This window comes from Nipponia nippon, unplaced genomic scaffold, assembly GCF_047370975.1.
Source record: "Nipponia nippon isolate SJK-2023a ecotype South Korea unplaced genomic scaffold, ASM4737097v1 scaffold_11, whole genome shotgun sequence".
Lineage (NCBI taxonomy): Eukaryota > Metazoa > Chordata > Aves > Pelecaniformes > Threskiornithidae > Nipponia > Nipponia nippon.
Genome location: NW_028262302.1, coordinates 20,026,881 through 20,049,765, shown reverse-complemented (window position 1 = coordinate 20,049,765; position 22,885 = coordinate 20,026,881). Strand labels below are relative to the sequence as shown.

At 37.9% G+C, this 22,885-nt stretch overlaps 1 protein-coding gene across 13 annotated transcripts in view; it reads left to right on the top strand.

Moving 5' to 3' along the window:
• CDC42BPB (CDC42 binding protein kinase beta) overlaps nucleotides 1–22,885 on the top strand; it is a 97,622-nt gene that overhangs the window by 63,082 nt on the left and 11,655 nt on the right. For 6 of the 13 annotated variants that reach the window (XR_015702343.1, XM_087747770.1, XM_087747781.1 and 3 more), the window contains 18 exons: nucleotides 1,366–1,608; nucleotides 3,287–3,397; nucleotides 3,866–4,110; nucleotides 4,291–4,396; nucleotides 4,982–5,106; nucleotides 5,904–6,009; nucleotides 7,659–7,807; nucleotides 8,379–8,473; nucleotides 8,559–8,638; nucleotides 10,084–10,134; nucleotides 11,260–11,349; nucleotides 11,774–11,863; nucleotides 12,283–12,388; nucleotides 14,798–14,934; nucleotides 15,513–15,652; nucleotides 17,226–17,307; nucleotides 20,541–20,757; nucleotides 21,152–21,214. Coding sequence is in view for 12 of the 13 variants with exons in the window: in XM_087747770.1 (XP_087603896.1) it covers nucleotides 1,366–1,608; nucleotides 3,287–3,397; nucleotides 3,866–4,110; nucleotides 4,291–4,396; nucleotides 4,982–5,106; nucleotides 5,904–6,009; nucleotides 7,659–7,807; nucleotides 8,379–8,473; nucleotides 8,559–8,638; nucleotides 10,084–10,134; nucleotides 11,260–11,349; nucleotides 11,774–11,863; nucleotides 12,283–12,388; nucleotides 14,798–14,934; nucleotides 15,513–15,652; nucleotides 17,226–17,307; nucleotides 20,541–20,757; nucleotides 21,152–21,214 (2,236 nt within the window). In the remaining variant the exon portion in view is untranslated. The remainder of the gene's footprint in view (nucleotides 1–1,365; nucleotides 1,609–3,286; nucleotides 3,398–3,865; nucleotides 4,111–4,290; nucleotides 4,397–4,981; nucleotides 5,107–5,903; nucleotides 6,010–7,658; nucleotides 7,808–8,378; nucleotides 8,474–8,558; nucleotides 8,639–10,083; nucleotides 10,135–11,259; nucleotides 11,350–11,773; nucleotides 11,864–12,282; nucleotides 12,389–14,797; nucleotides 14,935–15,512; nucleotides 15,653–17,225; nucleotides 17,308–20,540; nucleotides 20,758–21,151; nucleotides 21,215–22,885) is intronic. The other 7 variants (XM_087747775.1, XM_087747774.1, XM_087747778.1 and 4 more) reach the window with 5 other exon arrangements.

The window sequence follows — 22,885 nt, the reverse complement described above, 5'->3', positions numbered from 1 at the left end:
AGATGGAACAAACAGCTAAAGAATGGGTTTATTTTAACTGTTTAATTATTCTCAACTGTTTCAGTATACACAGGAGTTAAACTCAGATCTATGGCTAGTCATCAGTCCTGTAGATATCAAAAAGCATATATATATATACATATATATATATGTATACATAAAAATATACATATATATAAAAAAGAGTCAATAGACCTAGGTCACTGCTCCAGCTTAAGCCCACTTACTCTTTGTAATATGAAATGGTTAATTATTGCTTAAGGCTGAGAATGACTTTTAGGTAATTGCTGAGTTTATTTACTGTTGTGTAAATTACACCTTTGCTTCCTAAAATGTAACAGTATCTTAGTTTAAGTCAGCAAAATATTTTGCAGTAAAGTAAATAGGGGTTTGCATATACTATATACCACTTGCAATAATACAAAAAAGCTACCTGTATTCCAATAGCTACTTTTGGAAAAGTCTAGCAGCCGTATTGTTCATGTGCTGTTTAGATGGACCCAAAAGTAATCCATGGGCCAAAATCTCCGAGGTTACTGTCCACTAGAATTTAACAGTCTCTTCTATCTGTTAACCCCTGGTAAGGGTTATTTACCAGAGTGTATGAGTAGCAGAGAAGGCAAATCTGCTCCTCCTGGTTTGAACACATGCCTTTTGGGAAGTTAATGAATGCTCCTGCGATACTCCTATTAACAGCAGAATTTTTTTAGAAGTCCTTTGGCCGGTATACGTTTATTCCGTTGTCTAGTTCTGCTCTTTTTCTTACTTTTTTTCCACACTCTCAAATGATTTTATGTAGAACGTTCAATTTGTATTTTAATCTTGTTAATTTTTGTTAACTATTTGCTGTAAAGGAAACAGCTTTTATACTTTCAGTTGAAGTATTAGAGCTTCACAGTTTGTTCTAAGGAATCTTCCTCAGTTTCCTGAAGAATTTCACAAGATTTGCTGCAGCATCTCAGTGCTGGTACACTGTATTTGATGGCTCCCCTAAATGTGCTGTCTGCTAAAACATTCCTTTAAAAAAAGATTACTATTGTGCAGGTACATGGTGGTAATCTGAAATTAACTTATTTAGAAGTGAGGTGGCCTTGTGTAGTCAGATTTATAAGAAAGACTTCTGGAACAGCAAAGGTACTCTTGAAGCTGCTGCACTAGAAGCAGAATAACTGCTGTCTTGGTACGTTACTGCAGCTGCTTACCCAGAAAAAAATCTTTAAGTAAATTAAGTATTACAAATAATATTTAAAAGTTACGTGAGGAGGTTGAGCTTTAAAGTCATGCTTGTGTAGGTCGACTTCCTTTCTTCTTGGAAAGAATATATGGAGTTCAAATGATTTTTTTTTTTTTTTTTATTTAAACCAGCAACTTGTAGAAGCCTCAGAGAGATTAAAGACACAATCCAAAGAATTAAGGGATGCCCACCAGCAAAGAAAGCTAGCTGTGCAGGAGTTCTCCGAGCTCAGTGAGAGGATGGGAGACTTGCGGTCCCAAAAGCAGAAGCTGTCCCGTCAACTTCGTGACAAAGAAGAAGAGGTGGAAGTGAGCATGCAGAAAATTGATGCTATGCGACAGGACATCCGTAAACTGGAGAAGATCAGAAAAGAGGTAGCTTGATAAAATAGCGAACAATAACATGTTTTAGCTGATTCTTATCCAGTATCTCATATGTGATTGTACTGAAAAATCAGAACTGTTAACAATAATTTACTTTGTCCGTCTATAAGAAATTACCCTGGTAACTCGTCCATATAACTTTGCTATAGCTCACAAAATAGATCTTGATTTTGTTTTTAAATGTTTTACTGATGTATCAGGAAATGAACTGAGTCTTCTTTTTTGTTTGTACTCAGGCTGATTTTAATCTGGAGGAAACTATTCTTGCTATATGCCTAGCTTCTTAGTTCTTGTGTTTTGATTCTTGTAGACTCTGACTCATAAGTCAGCTTGAAACCTAGAAAGCTTGATGACTTCATGTGCCTTAAGGTTGGAGTATGCTGACTTAATTTTTTTTTTAACTGAATTTTTCTCTTCAGCTGGAGGAATAGTGATCCAGACTTAACAGGTGGTTTGCCTTCCTCTGTACTTAGTCACTGTAGAGAATGTCTGTAATATCTTTAAGCAAGTTAATTTCCAATTAGTATTCTAGGCCATTTATAGTTCTACATAAGATGAAGTAGATAACCAGGAGAGGCCGTAAGAAATGGCTATTGTGGTTAACCCGGAGTGTTTCAATTACTGAAAAATTTTATGTATTCTCTTGGGTGAAGTGTAGAAGAGAAATTCAAGAGATTTATAAACATTGTTAGAAAACCTCTAGCAAATTGAAGGGCAGTCTATGAAAGTGTAGCAAGAGATGAAGTTTCTCAGGCTTTTATCCATGAATCAGAAGGGGTAGTTAACTGGAAAAGGCAAAGGTGTCTGTGGCACTGTATTTGATGCATAGGGCTGTGGCACCTCATCTCTAGAGCAGAGTACAGCAGGCATTTGAGTGTTGTTGCTTATTACGTTAAATATTTCCATGCAGGGCTTTATAATCTCCTGTCTTTGTTCTTACATATTCCTCTGTTCTCTCTTTCCTAACAGCTGTATCAATCTTCTATTCAGAACATAATCTATAACTTCATTATCTTGGGCCACAATTCTAAATACAGTTCTTTTAAAAACACCTTTGCTACTTGAATTTGAATGCAGAAAAACAAATCTTACTCTTCCTGTCAGGTTTTAAAACTGTGCCACTATTGCAACAGTTGCCTTAGTTGCCACTAAATTGTCTTTCTAGTAAGCTTTCTGAAGTCGATAAATGGGTGATCAAGCTTATTTTGTTCTGTAATTGCAAGCTAAAAGTGTTCAGTGTTCGTATTTGAAGTATTTTGCCATAATTTAGCTCAAACGTTGGTATTTTTAAGCTGCCTGAGTAGATACTGAGGCATGGAGCTGACCTGTAAATGTGGGAGACTTTCTTTTCACAACTGCAATGACTTCCTAGTGCCATTTCCTTCTCTTAGCATTAATAGAAGCTGTGCAGTTATCCCTGCACGTACTTGGTGTAGTTCATATCAGTACAAAAAGTCATATAGTAATAGTTCTACTTCATGAGACAGATGGATGCCTGGATCAATGAAGGCAAAACAATTATCCGACATTCTGAGATGATTGTTATAGTGGTGTAACAGAAAATAGAAATAAGGAAAAACTTGCTGCTCATCCATATGGAGGAAAGCAAATGAATGATACAGATAGCACTGTTTTGTGTTGAAATGACTTAGAATTACTCTCGTTGCAGCTGGAAACCCAACTTGAAGAAGTTGTAGCAGAAGCATCAAAAGAACGCAAGCTTCGTGAGCACAGTGAGGTCTTCTCCAAACAACTGGAAAACGAACTGGAAGCTCTAAAGGTTACATGTTTTTTTGACAAATTTTTACTCATGACACAGGAGCTGCAATAGTTTTGCTTACTCAACTGTTGATACCCGTGGGAGACTTAAAAACTACAGCACTACCGGAAGCCTGACCTAACCTGTTAAGATTTATTTGTTTTGTTTTGTTTTTTGCTTGAAGGACTTTAATATCTCATTGGACACTAATGTCTTGAAAATGTTCAGTTTATGAATTCTAAGCACATACTAAACCAATGTGACCAAAATTTGTTATTTCTGCAACCCATTTGAACCCCTTATTAGAGTCATGTAATCAGAGCACTCACTTATGGGGTTTAATGCTTGGAAACAGGCACCTTTTAAACCACTCAGTGCCCAGATAAAAATTTTTCCAAAGTGCCACCAGTTCGACAATTCTCATTTTAAGTAATGTTCCCAAAATATAAAGATCATAGTCTCTTCCTGATGGTTTCTCTTCTTCTGCAGCTGAAGCAGGGAGGCCGGGCAGCAGGTGCCACACTAGAGCATCAGCAGGAGCTTTCCAAAATTAAGTCTGAGCTGGAAAAGAAAATCTTATTTTATGAAGAGGAGTTGGTCCGACGAGAAGCATCACATGTTTTGGAAGTAAAAAATGTGAAAAAGGAAGTACATGATTCAGAGAGCCATCAGCTTGCACTGCAGAAAGAGATCATGATATTAAAGGATAAATTAGAGAAAACAAAGCGAGAGAGGTAAGCTTTCGGGCATGATTCATTAACTATGGGTTTCTTCTTTCTGTGTATTGCATTGCATAGGTATCTGTGCAGGATGGTATATCACCTTAAGTCTGTTTATTCTTTTTTGAAAATCCCAGTCTACAGGTTCAGCAGTGTTACAGTATAAGTGTTTCTATTTCTTGTCCTTCTCCTTAGGCACAGTGAAATGGAGGAAGCAGTAGGAACAATGAAAGAGAAATACGAGCGTGAAAGATCTATGCTCTTGGAAGATAACAAAAAGCTAACAACAGAAAATGAGAGGGTAATTATTTTAGGAAACATGTTTAAGCAAAATATAATTCTTTCTTTGTTGCTTTCTGATGCTGAAGTAGTCTACTCATGGAGCAGAACAGCTCTGTAAATCTTCAGGCAATATCTGAATAAAACAAATGTAGTTTTCACCACATAAATGTCAGAGATCTAGCTAAATAGTAACTTCAGCATCTCAGCACTGCTCTTTGTGGGATTGTTTCCCACAACTCAGAGGGCACCACCACCTTCTGATTTCTTCATGAAGGCCACACAGAGAGGGAAGGAGTTACAAAGACTGCCTGCCTTCCTGATGTCTTACAGTTAAACCACATTCTCGATGGCCTCTACACTCGCTTTTTCTTTTCCTCTGTTTTGGATTGTTTTGTGTGAACTGGCAATGTGGTGTTCTATGCTCAGGAGGTAGTCTCCAGTTCCACAAAAAAAGAACCCCTTCCAGTTCTTTGGTCTGTGTTAGAACTTCCAGATAGCCCACGGTGGTCTTGTTTGTTCGTGTTCTATAGGTGTGTAGACACAGGCGTATGTAAAAAGTCTGAAACTGACATAAGCCATGGGTGAAATTAATCTTTTGTTTCAGCTTTGCTCCTTTGTGGACAAATTAACAGCACAGAACAGGCAGCTAGAAGATGAGCTCCAAGACCTAGCAGCAAAGAAGGAGTCTGTTGCTCACTGGGAAGCTCAGATTGCAGAAATTATTCAATGGTATGTGCTGTTTAGAGATCCAGATGTCCGCTTTCAACTTTTGAAATATTGATTGGCTTTTTTTTTTTCTTTAAATGTACAGCTAGGCCCTTTCTCTGTGTCTGGGATCAACAAAAGCATGGTACTTCTGAGTGTTGATTAACTGTTTCTCTTCTGCTTTCTAGTATTGCTGCGTAGTAATGGCAAGTGAAATTGTAAGATGCTATTAAGTATGAAGGAGAGGGTTTTGGTGTCAACTTGCTTCAGTCTCTAAAGTGATCATTAAATCACCCAGTTTGGAATATTTTGATAAATTCATTCAGGAAGATGGTCATGATTTAAGAGGTCCATGTTAACATATAGAACCTCGCTAGCTGTACTAGACAAGCACTTGCACTTAATTCACAGGTCAATTCTTTCCTCTGTTATTTGCTGTTTTGGCAAGCTGTGTGCAAGTATTTTCAGCATGCAAGACAAGAAGGACTTGAAGGTAGCCCTTATAAAAATTGAGCAAGCAATATGCAGATCATGTTGCAAACAATAACAGTGAATCTCTGCAGAACACTTGCTGATGGCAGAAGGGAAACTTCAGTTTCCCTAGCAACTGCCACAATCAAGAGAATCAGATAGAAGAAAAATCTAAAGCAGGCAGTCTCAGATATATTCAGTTTTCTGTTGCTGGGAGAGTTTTCCCTGCTATGTCCACTTCTGCTGTGCCCCTAAATACAGTGCAGACGCTCTGATTGTTTGGTGGTACAGTATTTGGTGCTATGAGCCATGAAACTGTTAAGTAATAGTTTTTTGTAATTGCACAATAGGGTGAGTGATGAGAAGGATGCTCGTGGCTATCTCCAAGCATTAGCTTCCAAGATGACAGAAGAACTAGAATCATTGAGAAGTTCCAGTCTGGGGTCACGAACACTGGTAAGAAAATAGAAAGCATTCAGGCTGTTCTGGGGATGTCTAAGAAGCTACTTTTTTTAGTTTCAGATACAGTCTTATCGATATCTCTTCATATCAGAATTCTTTTCTAATAAATCCTCTCCTCTGCTAATGACTTTCTAGATTTTAGCTATTGCTTGTGAAATCCATTTGGGTCATCTGATCAGAATTTGGTAGTTAGAGGCGGGGGGGTGTTTCTTACTAATATCTGCCATCACAGACTGCTTTAAACAGTACAGAGGAGAGAAGAAACAATAACTTGAACCGTTAAAGGGGAGTACAGAAATGTACCTCACCATGTTAGATGCAAGTGAGGAATTTTAATTGCCTTTACAGTCAGATATAAAAGTAAGTTTTCATTTGTGAACAAGCATTAGCTGGTTGGTATTGTTACAAACTAGTGACACACTGAGAGCATGTAGCTTTATTTACATGCAGAACAATGAGACCGTACGCCATAATTTTCCCATACAATAGTAACATGAATTCCAAAACAAATCTGCAAAATAGAAGAGCCCTCACGAAGGAGTACGGTTTCAAAGACAAAAACACTGTCTTGCCTTGGCAGGTACTAGATACCTGCATAAGGAAAGGGAGAGCCATTTGCAGCTAGGCATGGAAGATCACGTCCCTAGCAATGTCAGTCAGCACAGTCTACCATGCAAAGAGTCCATCTGCTGCTGGTTTATACAGATAAGAAGTTACTCACCCCTTCCAAACCTATGAATAGGAGAAAATAAGAGAAAGTCATGACTTCCTATGAGCTAACATTTGCCTACATCATCAAGAGACAATTATAATATTGAGAGGTTGAATAGGAAGAAACATCAGATCAAATGCAGTTGGCATTTTCTTCTTAGCTACTGCCAGAATAAAGAACGCTGTCTGTTCTTTATATTACAGCTGGTTTTGTAACTTCAGCAGAACCTGATCTGAGGCAATTATTTCTCAACATAAAAAAATGCTTCTCATATTCATGACTGTTATTTGCAAGTTCATGTATGACTAGAGTGGTATCCATTAGGGAATATCAGAAATGTAGTCCACAGTGAAAAATGCTTGGAAAAGCTCAGAAAATTAGCTTTTGGGGGTAGTAGGGCAGAATTGTGTTGTGTACACAGAAGTATAGCGTATGCTGCTTCACCGGTGTAAGAATTGTTTAGGAAACGGGTACCTTGGGTAGCTCAAGACCCAGGTTATTTCATTTTTTCATGTTTTTGCCACTCTCGGTATGTTTAAGATTAGTATGTTTTTACATTAAATATTTATACTTCTCTCATGTTTGAAAGTCCAGTATGTCACTGTGCAAGTTCTATACCGTTTTCTAGGTTGGACAATGAAAACCAGCCATTTTCAATGGATTCTCTCAGTTTTATTTCCATGCTCAGTGATCCAGCATTTTAGTTTCAAGCGTATTGTGTTAGTGGTTTAACCGTTATAAAAATTGCTTACTACTTCATTTTGGTGTAACAAAGTCTGACTATCGACTGATTTCAATGTAGCAGGTATATCGTCCATAACTAATTAAAGAGCATTCTCTGAACCAGCGTGGAAGCTATTTTATGTCTTTGAACAAGTATAGAAGTATCTTTAGACAGTTGATATTAATATTCAGTAACTTACTGCAACAGGATCCACTTTGGAAAGTGCGACGCAGCCAGAAGTTGGATATGTCAGCTAGGCTGGAATTACAGTCTGCCCTTGATGCAGAAATTCGTGCCAAACAACTAGTTCAAGAAGAGCTACGAAAAGTTAAAGATGCAAACATATCTTTTGAAAGGTAATAAGGGCTTTGGTTCTGTTTGGGGTTTAATGTGCTGCTCTAAACTGCTGGTTAGAATGGTATCTTTCTTAAAATGGCCCCTTGTGCCTGGGATATTGGACTTTGCCAGAAAGATCCCATTCCACAGACTACACATTTCTTACATAGTCAAATGAGAACTGTAAAAACGTCTTCAAGTAAACATTTCACTGCTGGGAATAGCTTGGTAATAAGATACGGATCTCGGGCACCTGAGGAAAAAGAAGCTTAAGAGTAAATTCAATAACTTTTCCTAGACTAACTGAAGAGTAGACATATTCTTGGGATTTAAAAGCCAAGCTACTGTTAGAATAATTTTGTTTGGCAGATATCTTCAATGATAGCAGGAGTCTCAAGTACAGTTTTCACTGTAGTGAAAGTAGTGAAAAACAAAAAAAACACCACCACTTCTCAAAAAAAAAAAAAAACAACCAAAAAAACACCACCAAACATTTTCCAAAACTGAGATGTAGGACCAGAAATGAACAACGCTGTGCACTGGCCTTTGAGATATTTCAGATTGCATTTTGATCATATTGTGTTGCTGTAGTAAATTAAAGGAATCAGAAGCAAAAAACAGGGAACTGTTGGAAGAGATGGAAGGTTTGAAGAAAAAACTGGAAGAAAAATACAGAACAGATTCAGGTAATTAAAGTTACTGTGTTTTAAGAGTTGTAACACCACCTGCAGTGTTGCCTTTTAGCTAAGCCTGTTCTGCTTTGGGTTTTAGGTCTTAAACTTCCAGACTTTCAAGATTCCATTTTTGAATATTTCAACACCTCTCCTCTTGCACGTGATCTGACTTTCAGAGTGAGTTATTACATAAAATAACTATAAAAATGTGATAGCCAAATTATATATTTATTACGTAAAAGTAATGCTTGGGTGCTGTATGGCACATTTGGATCTGGCATATTAGCCAAATTAGTGTGACGCAGAATTGGATGTCCAGTAGATGTCAGATTGCTTGGCATTTTGTAGGGAAGCTGGCACCTTTGGGAAATATTCCCAGAAGTTCACGTTAATTATTTCCCATTCTAGCTTCTTTGTTTAGGTTAATCTCAAACATTTGGCTGAATAATATATATTCAGGGTTTTTTGGAAAGGCTGGCACACCCTATTATAAATAAGGGATGAAATGCTTTGCAGTTGGAAGGTGCTGATTAATACAAGGAAAACTATTCACACAGTTCAAGGAGTGTTTAAACAGATATGTAAAATTGTTGGCTCCAGATCTTAATGGAGTGGTTAGAGTAGAAGGAACTAGGAAGAGAATCAGAGGACCCACAGATGTTGGTATAATAAGTTTATCGTGACACACCCTCTGATCCTTAGAAAACTAATGATACAAATCACAGCTCCAAGTGGGTGTTTCAGTTTAAAAGGTTTGTGCGTTCCCCAAGGAAGCAGCTGTTAAATGCAACATTGAATCACATTTCCTTACTTCATGAACTCTTGATCCGTGAAGATTTTCAGGGATTTTTTTTTTTTTTTTTTTTTTTTTTTTTTTGGCAAAACACATAGTTTAGGATAAAACCAAGAGCTGGAACTGGAAAGAATAATCTGGTACATTTATGGAGCTGAGTTAAAGGGGCTCAGGTTAAAACCTCATCAGTCTGGTTAAATTTTATATCTGAAATGGGTACTCTCTTTTTTTTTTTTTTTTTTTCCAAATTGCCACTGTCACTAAGAAGAAAACCTATGGACATGCTGTGATATTTGCATATACTTTGTGTATGTGCTGTTCCCAGTTACAAAATGTCCACACTGGCTTTCTTGCTGAAGCAGCAAGATGTGCTATATGGATGAGGTGGAGGGAAGAGAGAGGAACAATATACACTACTATCTGAATAATAATTTTTATCTACTGACCTTGATATTTTAAAAAGGTGCTTTAAAAAGTACCAGAGATACTTAAAACAATAACGTGTAGAATATCAAGCCCATAACTAATCAGGATTCCATTCTATAGATCCTGCAATAAATATATAGTCGCTATGGAAATGCAAGTGGCATTTTCTGATGAATTACATTAAAATTGCTGATACTGTACTTAATGACTTCCATTAACAATTTTTTTTTCATGTGTACTTATGAAGATAGTCCACGTCATCTGCCCTGGGTTAATTGAGTTTGAATAAATATCATTTGGCCATATAAAACATTTTATTTAGCTAGCCTACTAATATTCTATCTGAAGTTTTCCTGTGGGTGATAAGTGATCGTTTTTATCCCTCATATCTGTTACAACAAAGGATTCTGTTTCTTCTTCGTCTACATCTTCTCTGCTAGCCTTTTGGGAAGAAGTAAGTTTTTGCTAGTAGTTTTGTCTCCTTATTTCGTTGTGACCTGTCATAGTAAAAATGGACTTCTAAAACTAGATATTTTGCTTCCTTAACTTCTCTATAACTTAATCCACTAAATAGAGCTAGTTTAGTTTTCTTTTAACACCTCTTTACAGGCTTACTATTTTATATTTTGACTATCTATATGGCTAAAGCTGAATCACACTTAGCATTTTTAAATAGTTCATATTACATAATGGTACAATTTGATCTTAAATGGCCCAGCCCTACCAATCAATTCATGACAAAAAAAAATAACAAATATCTGAACATATTTAGTGAGCTAACTGAACTTGAGCCATCTTCCTGTCTAAACTGGCTGGGAAGTGAGTGATTGTTACTTGTTGCCTTTAGTGCTAATTACATCATTGATGTGAAGTCTAATCTGATGTTTGTTAATCATGATTTTCATGATGTCCTCAGAGTACAGTAATACAGTATCCTACTTCCACACCCAGCTTCTTTAGCTCTGGAATTGTAGCATACTTCCCCCTTGTGCTGGCAATTAGTAGTTGCTAATGTAAGTGTGAAATTAATAGAAGCTTGTAATGGATGCTAGTCTTAAATTTTAGTGCAATATAAGACAACGTGATTAAGTAGACATGATTCTTTTAATGACAGAGCCCAACAATTTTTAGGCAACTTTTAAAAAGATTGTGTAATACTACTTTAACAATTTTTCTTGTGGCAGAATTGCTGGCTGCTGTGTGCTAGAAAAATCCTAGTGTAGTAAGCTACCATGAGAAATAAGCTATTTTATGGATGATTGCCAAGCTTCTCAGACATCATCCCATACCTGCATGCAAGAGATTAGACACAGCCTTGCTGGGAGAAGGCAGCTGTTAGAGCATTTATGCTGCCTACCATGAGGTTTTGCATTTCAGTACTTCCAGCTTTACAGCTTTTCCATCAGGTGGCAGGGTTTGTTTTGAGGAAAGGGTTCTTTTTTTCAGAGTGGCAAGCTGTTAGATGTATGTGTACTGCATGTAGAAATCAGCATTGTTTTTTGTTTCCATTTTGTTGACGAGAGAACACTTTATCAGATCTGTGGTATCTAATCTAACATGTTTGCTGTCACTTTTGCAGACCAGTTCTATTAGTGAGCAGGAGACGCAGGGTCCCAAGTCAGAAGTTTCACCATCTACTTCAGTTGTAACTGCAGAGCAACAACAAGAAGTAAGAGAGCCGTTATTTTCCCCTGAAGAGTAATTCACTAGAAAGTCTCTCTGTCCTGTTCATGATAAATACATATTGCAGCATTCATTATGAAGAAGCAGGATTGAATGTTGCTTATTTGCAGTGTGTCAGTGTTAATTGTACCTGCTTTGAGGACGGTTGCAAATGAAACCTTTTTGCTGGCTCTGTGTATGTTGATGTACCTCATTTTCATATGTTTTCTGTATTGCTGCTTGTTTGTTAGTGTGCAGGCTTTCCTGTGAGTGCTTTAAAACACAATCTGTTTCTATTAAATCAGAATGGCAATGTTTATGATGATTAAATTTTTGATAACTTTCAAAAAAGAAAAAAAATCAGGAAACAATAAGCTTTGCCACCCCGATCTTGAAACAAATTCTTGAAGCGTCATTTTGCTCAATTACAGTTTTTTGTGATTCAGGAACCAATTCGGCTTCAGAGGATGCCTGCTGCTCCTTCCCCCACCATTCAATCCATTTCTCTAGCTGTACCAAAGGTAGGGGGACTGTGCTAACCTTATTCTAAAGAACAAAGGAAAAAAATATCATTTATAAATTAGGCCTCCATTTTTGTTCTTGTCCTGTTTGGGTTTGTCATGTGTGTGTTTGTTAGGTCTGTGTTTTTAATCAAATGTTTCCTAATGCAAGTTGATGGGTTTTGATTGTTAGAAGGGATGACCAAAATAGTTGGTTTTAGGTTTGGGTTTGAGTGTCTTATGCAGTTGGAAATAAAACTGTTAGTGTTGTCTTGCAGCACCTTTTACAAGCTGCACTTACTTAGAAGAGGCCCAGGTTTCATAATGTACACTCTGATATACTGGAGGGTGGTGAAGGGAGATGCTTGCATTACATAAGTACAGAAAGTGAAAAGGTTTTGTTTGTTTGTTTGTTTTTTTATCCTGAATGTATCTTTCAGCCTAAAGCTCACCAGCTCAATATCAAGTCATTTACAAGCCCTACTCAGTGTAGTCATTGCACCTCTCTTATGGTGGGATTAGTTCGTCAAGGTTATGCCTGTGACGGTGAGTCAGTTAAACTTTTTATATTTTCAGCAAGTCCCTGAAAAAATCATCCCAAAACACTAATGTATTTTAAGTCAGACATTTCTTTGGGGAGGGAATGACAGGGGTGGCTGCCACTGAATAGTTCTCCTTTCTTTTGCATCATCATCAGACTGAATATAAGCTGTTATGGTTCCCTTTCATATTACTAATTAATTCTGCTACCATTAGTGCTGTTATAGTGTGAGTTGGAGGGGGAGATAGGAAAGGCAGGAGTGTTTTCTGTTTCTGTAGTGAAGACTACAGGAATGCTCTGGTAACATGATCTGAGTCTGTCTATTTTGTGCTATCCTGTTCATAAACCCCCTGTGTTGGGAGGATCATTTGCTAGGTTTTTTGGCCTGTAGCCTGCCTTGCTGTCCATTAGTTTTATTTAAAATGTTTTCTCTGATGCATGTGTCACTATTGAATTCAATATTTGAGTATATGGAGGTATTTTTATTTGAAAACACGCATCTGTGTCTTGATTAGACACATGAACTCAGTAAGTAGTCCACAAATCTGTTGAAGACACTACAGTATAAATAATCTTATTGTATTTCTGTTCCCAGCTTAATTCTTGCTAGTGACACCCTCTCCGCTGACACCTTCAGTATCATATTCATATTGCCTTATCTGCCCTTCAGGGCTTTTTTCCTGGCAGATCTTCTGGTGATGGTTCTTCCCCAGGTGCGCCTATTGCTCTGCTAGCACTTGCCCTGGGGCTGCCTTTTGTCTCCTATTGCTGACAGTTCTGAACTCTTGTTTTGCATCTCTTTCTGCAAATTTGAAACAGTCCTTTTCCCTTAGTGTAGCTATCAGCTTTGCTCTTTTTTTTTTTCTCGTTTATTTTGATTAAGATCTGCATCATTAGTTTTCCAGTTTGCCTCTTCTACTTCAGATCTTGATAGCTACAGAAAAAAATAGAATCACATTGACATAAGAATAGAGATGACTCCAGTAGAACAAAACTTTGCCATCTTCCACTCCCAATCACTTGCTTTTCCCAGTTCTTCCTCTTTTTTTTAATGCTGGAGACTATGGTAAAATACAGCTGCACTTCGAGGCTTGTGAAACCGGCTATATCCTGTGGATTTTCCATGTTCTGCAACCAGTGTGCCTTGATACGCACAGTCCGAAATAATTATGATGCCTCCTGAAAGAGCTGAATTTATTATCTGTTCTTGGGGAGCACCTACAGTACTTTGCATGCATGGCTCTTTGGTAACCCCTGTCTGCCTGGGAGCAGACTATAGCTCAAAGAACGAGCCAGGCAGCCTGCTCTGGGCTGCCCTCTCTCCTGGCTGTTCCACCAGGCATCGTGAGGAGGAGGTTTGTAGCCTACTCTGCGGCTCCAGCAGAAGCAGGCTGTTTCCACGTTTTCTAATTACAGCACTGGATGTGCATGGGGTATCTGCCATGTGCCCACTTCTGAGAATATGGTTAGGAGGAAGCACAGGATAGATGACAGTGCCGTGCCACTCTCCCGCTGCCTTCCCAAGCCTACTGGTCAAAACAGGGTGGCTGGGGCAAACCAGACGAAATCTCTGTGGAAAGATGGGGCCCATAAACTGTGGGTCAGATGCCTCGATATAACATGTTAATTCATTCCACAGTTCTTGTAGTCTGTCTCATGTGAAGTAGCATATATTCAGAGTTTTCTCTGTGTAGTGCCTCTGTGTGAAGTGTTCTATAGACAAGAGACCTCTGTCCCTTGCTGGTGCAGCACAAAGTGGTACAAAGTGGTGTAAATGGTAAGAAAGGATGCAACAATTAGTGTAGATGTTTGCTCCTTATTTGAACTCAGAGAGAGAGAGAGATGTGCCTTTCACCACACAGCATTTCAGTCCTTGTCCCCTGACTACTACTTTATTATGCTTTCAAGTCTATTGCTTGTGTTTAATAGTTTAACCTGTTCTACTTTTTTTGGTCAGTTCAGTTTTACTTTGTCTTTGCAGTGTTCTTGCACACTTGGATCAAATGAAACACCTACTATATTTATCGTCTCCTGCCACTGCTGTGTAATTTTTATTCCTCCTTTATTAATACTTTTTCTCTTCTGTGACTGTGTTAGTTACTGCTTAACACCAGTGAGGCTGACCAACTCCTTTTCCTTCTGGAAAATGCTTTCATAAGTTGCCTTGAAATGTGAACTCAGTTCCTGCCCTTTATGGAACTAATAGGCTTAAAAGAGAAAATAAAAGCACTTTGGAGAGTCTCATACGTTATCTAGGTGCGTTCACTCCTTTAGCATAGTGGGCTATTGCAATATTTGACTACCAGTTTCAGTGTGATTAATTAATTTGCTGAGCTAAGGATAGACTACATTAATCTCCTGTTATGATTGACTCATACACGCATTTCACTGTGGATTTTCTCTTTTGTACTTAGTGTGTTCATTTGCATGCCATGTTTCCTGCAAGGATAGCGCACCTCAGGTCTGCCCTATACCCCCTGAGCAAGCCAAAAGGCCTCTTGGAGTAGATGTGCAAAGAGGAATAGGAACAGCCTATAAAGGTTACGTCAAGGTAATAGTCTTTTGTTCTTGGACAAGGGAAGAATACTGAACACTTACAGCTATGCAGTTTGGAACCTCTAAGTATGTTTAAACAGATCTCCTAAACTGTGGTAAAGCCTTAAGGCTTTGTGTGCTATCTATGTAACTTATTTAACCTTCATTGCTTTAGATGTGGGAGAAACGGTTGGTTTTACTACAAGAGCTAAAGGTTAGTAGATTAGTAGCTACAATGTTCATAAGTAGCTGGGGGGAGGGAGTATGCTTTAAGGAAGAATTTCTGTCATTGTTGATATAAGTGTAATATAAAAGGTAAACTGTCCTACCATTTTGGCATTTGTGGAATATACAAGCCCCATTGTTTGTCCTAATACTACCTAATATGTTTATTAAACTGTAACAGGGAATGGTTGAACTTACGGGAGGAAAAATGATTGCTTGATTACTTGACATTTTTTCACCCCGTTTTGAAGGGAAAGTAGAACATGTTCTAATTCCGTTGATCTAAGTATAAGCTTTTCTAAATGTCCCTGCTTTCTGTGTCTACTACATGTGCTTACATTTAATAAGCAATCAGTTATTTATATGCAGGTCCCAAAGCCTACAGGAGTTAAGAAAGGGTGGCAGAGGGCTTATGCAGTTGTCTGTGACTGTAAACTGTTCTTGTATGACGTGCCTGAAGGAAAATCCACCCAGCCTGGAGTTGTTGCAAGTCAAGTCTTGGATCTCAGGTTTGTATTATTATGACAGAGTGGAAACCCTCTGTATTTTTTCCCTAACAGGAATATTTATTTATAGTACACAAGAAACTTGTAGATCATGAGAGCTCTGGTCTGAGAATACCTGTGTGTTCTGAATATAGACTGCAGCTAAGTTTAGGCTGAATGAATTGGCTCAACAAGATGTCACTTAAGTGATTTTTATAGTCGCTTATACTACAATCACTAACATTTACAGTATTAGCATGTTTCTTCCTAGAATTCCACGTGCACCCATGGAAAACAAATAGGCTTTGGTATATTGTTTTTTCCCCTGCACTCTGACCTGAAGAGTGAGTCACAGATCATCCCATAGCCAATAATTTCAGGAACATTAGAAAAACTGAAGTAGTCTTCAGAAAAGCACCAACTAATTTACAGTGCAAGTGGCTCTGACCCTGTCTTCTCACAGGAGTCATTTTTTCATGGTGAACCATTTGAACCACTGAACACTGTCTACAAAAGATTTGAGACTTTCATTAATCAGAGTAACGAATTTTTTTTTATTTCAGTTTATGGAAATATCAAGAAAGCGTAATACCTTTTAATGTTACGGCACCTTCTATCTCTGTTGAATATAAAGTTTGTATTCACAAGCACCTTGATTTGTATTTTTTTCCAGACAGCAGTACCATGGGGTTGCACCAGTACTGCTGTTGTGTTCTCACATTTATTCTCTGAGAACCGTCACTGTCAGCCCTCTCTGACAATGCTGGCAGTGGGAGCAGAAGCGTGGATGTATTGCAAATAACAGCATTCACATCAGTACGTTGCTTGAAGCAACTCAGCCAGATATTATACCACTATCCCATGCTTTATCTGCTTATTGTAGCTGCCTCTTTGTGTCTGTCTTCTGAGGATTCTTAGATGTTTTAATAGACATTAACCACTACAGCTATGAATTCTAGCATGGGCAAGTTTCAGGCATTAGTGTCATCTTTACACTGAAATTGGCAATTATGGTGATCAACTTGGTCAAATTCAGTTTAAAAAGCCTTGTGTAGACAAGCCCTCTGGGGTGGAGCACTCTGAAATGCAAAAGTTGTTCTGATGTCTGTTTATTTTACTGTAATAGAGAATAAAATCTAGCTGTTTTGAAAACCCTTATTTGAATCCCACAAACTATAATTATGTTGCCAAGAGCTTTTTATGTGATTTTTCTTTTTTTCCAAAGGCCCCTCTCTTGCTACACATTGAGGTATGAATTATTCATTTCTAATGTGTCTGCTGGGCTGGAAGAGCAATATTCTTACTGCTAATTGTAGAATAGGTGTGGTCGGTAAACCAAAACTACACAAAGCCACCCCACTTAACTTCAGGTGGACTGAGTTACACGTATTGAATGCTGTAGAAACATAACTAAAGCTTGTGAGTTGTTTAGGTCAAGGATGGTTAGAGCATAACAAAGCAGTGACGGCAGTTGTGACCTCTGTGCGGTGTTAGGAGACTGCAGCCTATTGAAACAGCTATGATATCAGTTAGATTTTGCTGAATAATGTTAGTGTGAGATTCGTGTATGTGATTCTCTTGTTCTCCTTCTTACTAGAGATGAAGATTTTTGTGTGAGCTCTGTCCTAGCATCGGATGTAATACACGCAACTCGTAAAGACATCCCTTGTATATTCAGGGTATGGCTACCAATTTACTCTGAAAGAAAATACAAGTTAAATACCAGTGTTTTGTTTTGATAGTGAAGTACGTTATCCATATTTAATGTTTATTAATTTATGCGGAAGTATAAGAATTTATAAGGGGTGCTGAAACGTGTAGAAGAACAATATGATACTTCTCTTATAACTGAATTGTAAAGAACAAAGTTCTCCTTTTTCTGCTTCCTTGTATATAAAGTTTGGTTTTTTTTCTTTTCTTGATTATAATTCAGTATATTTTTGTCTCCTCTTCCGTTGGTATTACCAGATCCTGTTTTTAATTTCTTAGCTTTGGAGGACTCTTGCTTTAGGAACTGATGCTGTAACACAGTAGGCTGAAGCTGGATTGTGCTCACTGATTCTAGTTTGCCATGTATTGTCTTGTATAAAAAAATACATTTGAAATTTCAGTTTCCTTAATTTCATATTTAAGTGTAGTAGAAAAAATTTAAACTAAGAGAAAATAATTACCTTAGTTATAATATCCTCTTTGACGTATGTTCTATCTGAATGCTGTATTTGGTTTTTAACAACAGGAACTTCTTTCATAGGTTTTATGTGAATTATATTTAATCTGGAATTTTAAAACGTAGAGAAGAGTACGTTAGTAGACAATATTTATAATCCCTTGCATTTGAATAGAGAAACTCACTTTTTCCAGCATCTCTTATCCTCGGTCATTGAAATTCAAATCAGTGGAACATGGAGCCCAGAGAGCTGACAGTCACCTGCAGTCCCAATCATTTGGTCCTTTAGAGTTTTACTTAGGAAATGTCTTAGCTACTTGAATGCTTCTGTGGCTTTGCTTTTCTGCTTTTTTGTAGAAATATTTTCTGCAGTGGATTTTCGTGCCTTAGTTTACTACTACTTTTACCTTCATTTTCCTCTTACGTGTTTCTAAATGTAGGTTTTTTTCTATTCCCATCTGCCTGCTCTCTTCTCAAATTAGCAAATGTGCAATACTATGGGAAAGGACTTCAGAGGAGAGAAAATGAGCTATGCAGAATGATGATTGATTCGTTTAGCCTGCTTGACTTGCTGCTCTAATTTCTGTCTGCAGTTTTTAACTGAAAGGGTATCTAAGCAAAAAAAACTTTTGTCAAATATCCCCATATAAGAATACTTGTGTGGACAGACATGACAAAATGTCTCCACGGTTTGATCAGATTATCCCCTACTAAGGAGACCTGATGAATTAACTAGAAGCCTGGTGTGTGAGTATATCTATTTAAATATTTTGTTGACATGGACTTTGGCAGCATCTTCTCTGGTCCCTCTCTTCTCTCATTTTTATGTCCTCCTTCAAAAGAAGGAATTTCTAAAACTGGAAACCAGTAATATCTGATGCAAAAGAGAATATTTTTGTCAATTTCATTTATTTCTAGATTTGCAGCTTGCTGACATAATGACATAGAGTGGCTTCTACACAACAGTTAAAGCTGTTACCTTACATCATCTGTATAAAAATGTGGTCCTTCTTTCATATGTGTTATTTCATGTAACACATAATGATATTGGTGTCCCGCCAAAGACAGATTTCCATGTCCGTTTGGATCTTCTACCAGCAGAAAGCAATAGCAGAATGCTGCCAAACGCTAAAATCTTGCCACCTCTGACCCTTCATGAAATCAAGAAGAGGAAGAACTTGTCTCGAACTCCAACATCTCTCCCTGGTAACCAGTTTTTAAAGCTGGATGTTAGGCTGTCCTGGCATCCAGACACTGCAGTCTTAAGTGCTGCCGTCGATACATTTTTAATAATAACATAAGAGTGTCTGTAGTGGAGTCAAACAGCAGCAGTTTGAGTTAAAAAGCCTTGAGTTTCATAGCAAATACTGGATTTTTGTATGATGAATAATGGTAGGTATATTATCACCAACTTCTCCCATTTTTTCTGCATTTAACTGCATGTAAGATGCCACCTTCAAAAGACTGAGGAGTAATACATGGTGGTACTTCAAAGAGAAAACCATAGCTGAAGTCTAATTTGGTTTTGTTTTCAAATTTAGAAGTATTGTTTATTATGCCTCCATCCATCTTTAAAATATTAATGCTTAGTTACAGTTTAGGACATGAACAAAGCTTGATGCAGAGTAATACGAGCTATGAGCAATTGCAAACTAGTCAGTTCTTTTCCTACTGCTCTTCACTTTCATCTTACTTCTGGAGTTCTGTCTCTGACATCCTATTGTCTCAAGTTTGCTTTCAGATATTTTTTTTTCTTTAAGATGAACATTACTGCTTAATTCACTCTTTCGGGAAGTGTATGTTGCCTAACCACATCATCCATTTTTATGGTGATTTTTCTTATCAAGGCATATAGGCTAAAGGTGTGTTATTCCATGTATGAATAGTCATAGCCTTCAGTTTTGCACTTTTGCACCTTTTGCTGCTTTTATTCTGTTTAACTATGGTTATTCTAAAAGTCTGTTGTGAGAGGTGATGTGGCTGTTGTGGCTGATGTCCTGTTTGTCTATGACTGGAAGCATAGTACCCATGATCTCACAATTCCTATGATCTCTTCACACAGGACACAACTAATACTAAGAATTACTAAGTGTATACTTTGGCCAACAGAAAGTTCCTGGATAGTTTTTCTATAGGATTATTTACCTGAAAATTAAGTGAAGCCATTGTGATTTTCTTTTAACTTGGGGAAGTGGGAGAATACTTCACAATCTCAAAAGATTGTTTCCTCCAGAGCTTTTAATACAGATACAATGTGCTCTTCCCCCTGGACAAATATTTTGGAAGTAGTAAAATCGAAATCTAGAACTGATCATGGCAATGCCATTGGGTTTAAGTGCATCTGACTCAGAAAGCGCGTGTGTCATTTTCAGTAATTAAAAGATGGGGGGGATGGATCAGGACAAATTATTGCATGCTACTGGAATTCCAGTTTGGAACAGGCAGAAGCCTTTTGCTGGCACATATTGATTATTGTAGGAAAGGGATGTAGTTTCTTGCCCATATTTTAGAACTCAAAATGATTAAGCAAGACTGAATATTTTTAAAGAAAACCACTGAGGTTTGCGTGTTTTTTCAAAGCACTGCGGCCATATTGGCTGTGTGCTGTGTTGCGTACCACTCAGGTATATCATCGCATTGTTATGAAAAAGTGTATTTTACTTTCATAGTTCTGTGAAGTATATAATACTGACAAAAAGGGCTTTTATTACTCTTATTAATTCTGCTTTCTCTGTCTGTTAAAAGGTGACAGCTTCTCTCTTAGGTTTGCCTTCAAAGTCTTGTTCTCTACTGATCCTGACAGAAAATGAGAATGAGAAGAGAAAGTGGGTTGGAATCCTAGAAGGGTTGCAGTCTATCCTGCACAAAAACAGACTGAAAAACCAGGTTGTGCATATTCCACAAGAAGCCTATGACAGTACACTGCCTCTTATTAAAGCAAGTTTAGCTGCTGCTATTGTAGGTATGTTTGTTTTAACTTTTATAAGTGTGTGAGAGTTGTTGGAGCTTTTAGATGGGCTTCTGTAATGAGAGCACTGACACCTTGAAATAAATTCCTCAGGTGAATTCCTTCATAGGAATTTAATAATGGGGGGAAAAATGCTGATCTTGCATTGATATTCAAATTTCTTCATCCACTCCAAGTAAATAATACTGTTTAGTTGTTTAACAGGTTGTTTTAGCAATACGGTACCTAGCATGCTTTTGACAGACTGCGTGAACTTGAGCAAAATTGATTTGCAGTTGAAAATCTGTTTGTCCAGAAATTCTTCCAGCTGTTCAAAGCAAACAGTCTGTTTTAAAGATAAGATTAAGTATAGCTGAATTAATAGCCTTTTTTTCCCTTCCTGGTTTAGATCGAGATAGAATAGCAATTGGTTCAGAAGAAGGACTGTATGTGATAGAGGTAACTCGTGACGGTAAGTTAGGCCATAATGCATGCAGTAATTACATACAGAATAACTTTTAGTGCTGTTATAATATAGGTTACACAACAGCCCTTCATGTATAGTAAGTATTAAGCACTCAGTAAATTGATGAGAAGGAAAAGTGAATGTGAGGTATAAGCACTAATTTGGTCATTATCATTACATTCAGTTGACTGGCTGAAATTAAACTGATGGGTTACTGGGCATATTCTGACACATTCTCACCTTAACTGTGTTCCCACAGCGGGTAGCAAAATGCTTCAGCACACAGAGCACACACAGCAGCAGTTGATGCACAGTGAACTATCAGGCACTTACTAAATAGTACTTGAATCGACTGAGAAAAACTTGACGTGGAAACAGACTTGTTCCACGCTGCACCATCAGAGAACTTAAACTGCCATGAATTAGGAGTTAGACAGCCAGTGCAAGCAACACAAGTTTGTAGACTTTCCATTAAAGCCACCATGTGTCATTGTCTGTTTCTTCCAGAAATTTGACAACCACTCACATTCTGTTTCAGACTGATGGTGGCCAAAGAAAATGCCTTGCTTGCCCCTTTCCATTATCTCCTTATTTCCCTGACCCCATGCTTCCTCCTGAACCTGCTTTTTCCTTCCTGTTCTTAATGTACTCTGCCCTCTGCTTTGGGAAACGTGGGATCAGTTTAGCCTGTTCTTTCTAAAGACTTACCATGTCCATTCCAGAAGTTCATACAGACTGTGCTTCAGCTACCGCAGCACCGCTCCAGGTTAGTCACTGAGCAGCACAAGCATACCCCTCTATCGTTGAATTATTAGGCATCATAGCTAGGGAGTATAGAATCATAGAATACCAGGCTGGAAGGGACCTCAAGGATCATCTGGTCCAACCTTTCTAGCACAGTCTAGACGAGATGGCGCAGCACCATGTCCAGCTGAGTCTTAAACATGTTCAGCGTAGCGGAGTCAACCACTTCCCTGGGGAGATTATTCCAATGATTGACTGTTCTCATTGTGAAAAATTTACCTCTCGTGTCCAATCGGAATCTCCCTGGGAGTAACTTGTACCCGTTACCCCTTGTCCTCACCATGTGACTCCTTGTAAAAAGGGAGCCTCCATCTTCTTTGTAGCTCCCCTTTACGTACTGGTACGTGGTGATGGGATCACCTCTAAGCCTCCTTTTCTCAAGGTTGAACAAGCCCAGCTCTCTCAGGCTGTCCACATCTTTTTTGTATAACAGGGACCAGAACTGTACAAGGGTAAGGGTAGCATTTTTCCTTTTAACCTGATGTACTCAGCACAAACACAAATAACAATGGGAGACATGCCTTAGTATTGTGGGGAAAGCATGGAGGCCAAAAGGATTGCTAGCACATGAGCATTGGGATTGTTTGGGGTCAATCCATACAAAATGCAATTTTAAACATGGAGAAGCAAAGAACAAGTCTGGGTAATTTTGCAGTCTGCTTCCAAAATAAGATATTCTTATTTTGAACAAACAAACGACCAAAAAAAAAGAAAAAAACTAGTTGAGTTAAGCTGAATTTATAGAAGTTAAGTAATATATTTCTAAGAAGCAACACAGATTTAAAATACAATAATCTACTACTATATATCCTTTTCCAAGTTACCATAGGAAATATTAGTTATTTCTTTCTCTCTGACTTTAAAAGCACCAAA